Here is an 8130-nt window from a genome sequence, read left to right as displayed (position 1 = left end):
GTATATATCTATATTTAAATTAATTTAAAAGTTTTATTTTATAAATATAAAATATATAAAGTTATTAGATTAAGTATAATAGTTAAATATTATTAATTAAGCGTAATAAATAGAATAATAATTAGAATATCTTATTCTTAACTTAGAATAGTTTTTCTTTTATTTATTATATATTTTCTTTTTATAAAAATTACGTCTAGACTTTAATAATATTATATTATTATTTATAAGCTTATATCTTATTATAATTATTTAAAAAGCTATATATCTTTTAATTATAAAGTAATTCTTTTTATATAAAATATATATAATTAAGCCGCTAGATATTAGTTAATAATTTTCTTTATTTATAATTACTAGAGAGTAAGTTATATTATTAAAATTACTCGCTAATTTTATCTTTATAGCTTCTTAAAATACGCCTAATATAGAGAATTAAATTCGAAGTAAATTAATTAAATTTAAAGCTATATAAATTAAGATCTCCTTTATTACTTAAGTAAATACGATTCGAGAAATAATTAAATTCGTTAATCTTTATAATTCGCGGATTTTCTTTAATATATAGACTTTAAAATCTAATTAGTAATAATATAATTAGCGTATATAATTAATTTACTATCTAGTTTAAATATATATAATTAATATAATTACGCACTTTTCTTATTTATAATTATACTTTTTAAACTTCGCGTATAATTTTCTAATTTTTATCTTCGCGAAGTCTTATCTTTATTTCGCTTTAATAATTTAAATAAGTCTAAATTAATAATTAATAAATTATTAAGAATTTCTTAAGTTTTCGCGATTATCGAGTTAATAGCTTTAATAAATAATAATATTATATATTAACGAACTATAATTAATATTATAATTAATTATTATATTAAGAGATATAGCGCTATTAGATATATATTTACTTTATAAAAATAATATTATTAATTTAATTTAATTATAGAATATAGAGAAAATAATTTTATTTTTTTTAGATATAGATAGTATTATAATAAATAAGCGTATTATAATATAAATACTATAATAATAAAAAGAATTTTTAAGAAAGAAGAGGGTAGATTAGAAAAGAATAATATTAAATATTTATTATCGAGTTAATTAATATTATATAATTAAAATCTTATTAGAATAAAATACTATTTAAAGATAAATTAAGTTTAAATATTAATTAAAAAACTAATTAAAAAAAGAAGTTAATTTTTTTTTATTAATATATATCGTAGAGCTATATATAAGCGCTTTTTTCTATATTTTAAATATACTTTAGATATCTATAACTATATATATACGCCCCCTCTTATATTTTATATATATTTCATATATTTCGATATTCTTTATATACGCGATATATCTATTAAAGATAATCTTATTAATCTAACTAATTTCTATTTAATTTTATATTTATTAATTATAAAAAAAGCTCTTTATTTTAATATTATAACTTTATTAATTCGTTATTTTTAGATATCGAGCCGCGTATAGCTTATAATTAATCTACTTACTTTCTTCTCTTCTTCTACTATAAAAATAAAAAAGATATTATTTCTTTTTCGCTTTCGCTTATAATAAATTAATTATTATTTTTATAAGATTAAAAATATTGGCTTAAAGATGATATTGCTTAATTAAAAGCGAAGAACGCGATATTTTAATATTTTAACGCTCGAGTAAAAGATATTATAATATTACTTAAATAAGAGAAAGTCGTATTAATAAGAAAGATCTTAATATTTAAAAATATTTTTAGCGCGATAGAAGATTTAATTTTTATATATAAAAAATTTAGATAATAACTAGTCTAGCTAATTAAATTATTAAAGTATTTAAATTAAATTTTAATTCTATATTAACGTCTAATAAAATTTATTTAATAATTTTAAAATATTAATATATGTCTTTATTAGTATAACTAATAATTAGAATATTAATTAAATAAATATAATCTCTAATTCTAATAATTAAAATAATATAATAATAAATAAGTATTAATATTAAAAGAAATTAAGTATATATTATATTTAATAGAAAAGCGTTAATAGCTAGACTAATTAGAGTTTTAAATTAATTAAATTAAATATTAATTCTATATTAGTATTATTATATACTCTTAAATATATAACTATTAATTATAACGCTAATTAGAAAGAGTTAATCTCTAATTTAAAATATTAAAAATAATATAATAATATATTATTAAAGTAATATAAGTTTCTATTATAGTAAAAAGATAGAATTTATATATTAAATATTAATTCTATTTTATTTCTAATATTTTATTTATTTATATATCTCTTTTAATTTCTCTTTAAATATCTTAATTTTAAAATATTAACTAGATCTTTATTTAGCGTAAGTCTAGCTTTCTTAATTAACGATATTTAATATAAAATATTAATAAATATATTTCGATATAAAGATAGTAATAAATCTTATTTTCTTTTTAATATTAATAATAAGAAATAATAAATATAATAGTAAATAAAGATAGTATAAGCTATATAGAATTAGTTTAAATCTAATAGCGATTATTAATCTATTTATTAAAGTTTAGAAATTAGAAAATTCTAGAAGTAAATATAATTTAATAAATATACGCTTATCGATTTCGAGAAGCTATATATTATTTATTATTACTATAATAAGATTCTAATTTACTTATTTATAGATTACGAAATAAGCGATATAATAATATATATTAAGTTTAAGAGATATATTAAGAAATCTAGTTTAAGTAATTTATAATAAATAAATTTAATCGATAATTATAAAAATTAAGTATATTTCTAAATTAGATAATGTGAATTATTAATAAATAAAACGATAAATAGAATATCTAGTTTACTATTTACTCTAGAAAAGATAATATTAAAATTCTCTTATAATATTAGAAGATCGAAAGCTTATACGCGAAGATTTCTCGAAATAATTTTATTACTAGATTATAAATATCGATATTCTATTTATAATTACTAATAATTCTAAGATATTATAATTTTTATATTATCTCGACTTTAATATATAATTAAAATTAATATTTATTATAAAGAATTAGTTAATAAAAAAAGCTATAAAGCTAGAGATAAAATTATTAAAAAATTTATTAATCGATAATATTAAAGTCTCTCTAGCTTTAGATTATTAGTTACTTTATAATTATTAATTATTTATAATAATTCTAATCTTTTTTATTAATATTAATTAATAATAATATAAGATTTTTATAGACTTTAAATATATCGAAGATAAATATACTAACTAGAAACTTATAAGTATTATTAATTTAATTCTTATAAAATATAAGATTTAAATTTATATATTTAAACTTATAATTAATAACGCTAGTAATAATAATATACTCTTTAATAATTTAATTATTTATCTTTCTATTTTCGTAATAAATAACTCGCTTAATATTAGAGAATTTAAATTCTTAAATTATTTATAATATATTCTTTATATAATATATATTATTTAATTAATCTTAAAAGAACTTTTAGATAATATTAGAATTATTTTAATAAATAAGAAATTTTAGAGAAGTTAAAGTAATAAAGAAGATAAGAATTAAGTTTAAATAAGTATAATTAGCTTATCAATAACTCTAATAAAGATATAATATTTCTTATTATTATTCTAATTATTATATTATTAATTATATTAAAATTCGAAAAATTATTATATATATTAATATTAATAATTAATATAAAAAGATCTTTTTTATATTATAAATTAAATAACTTTAAAATAAAAATATTTTAATATTAGATAAATATTAATTTTTTAAAAAGAAATAATATTATTAAAGACGCCCTCTTAAGCTTTTTTAAAATATTAAAATTCGCTAAAATTTAACTTATTAGATATTAATCCGCGCTCTACTTCTTTATATTAATATTATATACTTTTTAAAAAATAGATTAATTATCTATTTAAGATTAAATAATAAAGAATAATTATAAATAGAAACTATAGTTTAGGCGTCTAAATAATTTTCGATTAATTTTTAATAAATTTAATATTTAATTTAGCTTATTAGATCTTTTTATAAATTTATAAAATTAATAAATAGAGAAAAAGAGGTTATAATTTATTACGTTTTTAATATTTATAATTATCTATTTAATTATATAGATAAAGAGCTTAAAAAATTAAGAAGAAAGAGAGTTTCTTAAAAAAAAACTTCTTAAAGCTTTTAAAACGGCTCGCGAGAAATTAATTATTTATTATAATTAAATTTAATTAAATTTAAGCTATCTATATAAATAAGCTACGCTTTTATATTTAAATTATAATAATATAAAATTAAAGAAATTAAATTAAAAGATTAATACTAAAAAGAAGTTATAAGCGAAGATCTATTAAAAAATACTTAAAAGAATATTTTAAAATTATTAAAATATTAATATAAGTAGTTAATTATAAAGAGTTAAGCGAATAAGTCGATTAAATAAGAATATACTCGATTAAGCGATAAAATTTAAGATTAAGAATTTAAATAATAAGAATAAGTATAATTAGCTTTAGTAATATAGATAAAATAATAAGTCTTCTAATTATTATTCTAATTATAATCTTATCTCTAATCTTTATAAAGCTTCTTTTAATAATCTAGCGAATCTTTTAATTCTAAAATAATAAAAGAAATTAAAGTTTAAATATATTATAGTTACTCGAATAGCTCGTAATATTCTTTATTCTCTCGCGAAGACTATTATATATAAGCGATACTTCTTAATAGCTAAAAGATATTATAATACTTAAAAATATTATTTACTAGCGATATTCTATATTCTAATAATAATTCTTTATATAAAATATTAAGAAAATAAGCTTAAATAGATTAAATTTAATTTTAAAGAAGATCTTAATATATCGAATTAGACTAAAAGAGTTAATAATATTTTATATAAAAATTTAATTAATAATTATAATAATTATATTAGCGAAGATAATAAACTTATAAAAAGTACTTCGATAAGTTTAATATTTATAAATTTATTAAGATATATCGCTAATATTTTATAATATATAAAGAGATAATTAATAAGCTTATAATTAGAGAGAATTAATAATAATAGATTTAATCTCGATAAAAAGATTTAAGATAGCTCGAGAAGTAAATTTATTTATAAATAATTAATAAGTTTAATTAGATAAAGATAGATTTAAGATACTTAGAAGAATTATAATAGAGTAGAATAGAAGAGTAATAGAGAATTCGAGAGAAGAATAAATATAAAGTCTATTAAGCTTATTTAACGCGTTAAAATAAATATATAAATAGAGATAATTATAGAATTTTATTTTTATAATATTTAAAGATTTAAAATTTAGAATATTCTTTTATATTATAATTTTAAGAAGAAGAATAGAGACGCTTATAGTTCTAATTATTATTCTAATTATTACTATTAATAAGAAGATAAATATTAGAATTAGTATAGATGCGATATTAGTATAGGTGAGGTAGAACTAGGATAATAAGGCTACCGAACTATGTAGGTGGGAAGGAGGCATGATATAGTAGGGGATGTCTCCTGCCAAGGCACTAGGCCATAGGGCTGAGTGGTGTGTTAAGGGTACGCTTGTAACACTACCCCCCCTCTCAAATAGCCATGGCCCCTATGGCTGGTAGACCGGAGATGCACGCCCATTGCTTGCCTCTCCAAACATCCATAGTCCGTGTAGGCCTCGACCGGAGACGATTTGCCGAGGTGTAGTGGTAGTAGTCGAAAACATCGGATCGGATGCTGGTCTTGACTGTGCCATCCATGCCTGCCATACCCACATTGTCCTGCAGAGATCCTGGAGATATTGGCCATATCTTGCCTGCGTGCCAGCAAGATTCTCCGAGTTCTTCTCCTTGCCATAGTCCTTCGGTAGAATTGAAGTAAATCCAACGCATGCATTTATCTCCAACACCTTTTGGCAGCCTGGCCTGGGAGCTTCACTGTAGATTTGCCCTGTGTCTCCCATGCTCTTGCCATCAAAAGTTCTTCCTCCGTTCCATCCTTTGTCTCAACTCAGCCGCGCTTGTCGATTCGTAGGTTTGGTAGGGAGGTAGGGAAAGAATTGAATGTGGTGAATGCCATTTGGTAGCAGGCTCACTATGTGTGTTACCGACATGCTCAGTGAAGAGGTCAAATCGTGGTCGTTTTGCCGGGTCTGTTCCCGTCGCCATTGTAGCAGGCTCACTATGAGTGTGTTGTCGACATGCTCAGTGAAGAGGTCGAACGTTTGCTGCCATTGTAGCAGGCTCACTGTGGTGTGTGGGTCGACATGCTCAGTGAAGAGGTCGTACGTTTGCTGCCATTGTAGCAGGCTCACTGTGTGTGTGGGGTTTGTGACGATTTCTTTCTATTATCAATTCGCTAGTCGTACGAATAGTCCCTATGCCTTATTTATCCCTCGCCCACAGTTTTGGCGAGTCCGATTCGCTATGAAATCGAGTTACCCGTCTGGTGGGCTTACCCAGGGATACGATGGCTCAACTTGATTTCTTGCCAAAGCCCCTGCCAGCGCATTTCTTTGAATTCGTCCGCTAATTCGAATGGAGTGTGTCCGATTGTATTTCTCTTCGCCGGGTATACGAAGGAGCCTTATTATAATGTCAGGACCAGCATAGGTGCGATACCAGTATGGGTGAGGTAGAACTAGGATAATAAGGCTACCGAACTATGTAGGTGGGGAGGGAGGGGTGGTGTGATGGGGGGTGTTTCCTTTCAAGGGGCGGGGGGGGGGGGGGGGGGTGGTTTTTTTGGGGGGTTTTCTTACTTAAAAATTATTTTTTTTATTTTTTTTTTATATTCTCTCTCTCTTAATAAAGAAGAATAAATATATTCTATATATCTTAGTCGGTTTATATATATAGTAGACTATTATAAGACTATACTAGAGTACTAAATATAGCTTCGTCTTATAATAAAGAGTATCCTCCGTAATATTCGCTACTTTATAATATTAGAGCTATTCTATATTACGAAATTAGGCGAGACCGAGTATCTTAGTTTAATTCTTAAACTATTATAGCTCTATTCGATAAACGTTCTTATCTCGATACATTAATTTAAAATTATAATTAGCGATACTTTCGTTAATAAGTAGATTTATAAAATTATAAGTTCGAAGTTAGTTTTTTATAAAGATTATAACTTATTAATATATCTTAAATCTTTTATATCGAAACTCGGATTCGTTAAATCGAATAACGAACTAGATTCTTCCTCTAAATCTTCTAAATCTTCTTTATCTAATAAGAGTAATAATAACGTCGAGAATATTTATAATCTCGTATCGCCTTTTCGCTAAGTTCTCAGTAGGATATAAAACTAATTAAATCTATATCTTTACTAAAAGCTTTATTATATATACTCTATAAAAACGTTTTATCGAAGACTTCTACTATCTTAAAAGTCTTTTATAATAGCTCTTTAATTATTATAGTAGATAGCTTATTTTCTATTAATATATTAGAATAATTTATTAGCTCTTTTAATATATCTAGTTTATCTTATTATTCGCGTATCTTTTAGATCGATATAAAAACTTCTACTAATCTATCTATTAAATTAAATAAATCTTCTTATTTAAATAGATTAATTCTATATTTAAGTATTTCGTCTAGTATATTATCTATAACTCTAAAATGCTAGATAGAGTTTATAGAACTTACGCTTAAACTACTTATATCTATTAAAGAAGCGAGACTTTATATACTAGTATTATTATATTACTATTATTATCTAAATAGTACTAACTTAATCGATCTTTTATATATCGATCTTATTACTTATCGAGTATATATTATCTCTAATATTAAGTTTATTTTAAATATATATTAAAAACGTTAATTAGTATATATAGAGTAATAGCTTCGAAAAATTATTTAGTAAGATCTTAATAAGGGTATCTACGAGCTTATAGAAGTAGCTAATAAAAGGCTTTTATAATAAAATACTCGTACTATAGTAGTAAATAAAGTCGAGAATCTTATTTCGAAAGATAAATCTCGAATTATATTCGACTATTTACGTATTAAGAAAGATCTATTAGATATATATATAAAGCTTAGCTTTAAGATATATAATAATCTAATAGACTTTTATTATAAAAGTC

General features: G+C 21.8%; 1 protein-coding gene across 1 annotated transcript; it reads right to left on the bottom strand.

Moving 5' to 3' along the window:
- Positions 1-5637: 5637 nt before the first annotated feature.
- On the bottom strand, positions 5638-6196 carry HO173_013352 (uncharacterized protein; the record flags this gene model as incomplete). Its single annotated transcript, XM_037315172.1, has 2 exons — positions 5638-6026; positions 6124-6196. The coding sequence occupies 2 exons, from the start codon at positions 6194-6196 to the stop codon at positions 5638-5640; spliced, it is 462 nt and encodes a 153-aa protein (XP_037157944.1).
- Between the last annotated feature and the right edge of the window lie 1934 nt (positions 6197-8130).

Source organism: Letharia columbiana, assembly GCF_014066305.1.
Source record: "Letharia columbiana isolate WasteWater2 chromosome Unknown xpSc0000115_s0, whole genome shotgun sequence".
Classification (NCBI taxonomy): domain Eukaryota; kingdom Fungi; phylum Ascomycota; class Lecanoromycetes; order Lecanorales; family Parmeliaceae; genus Letharia; species Letharia columbiana.
This window is presented reverse-complemented; position numbering and strand designations above follow the sequence as displayed.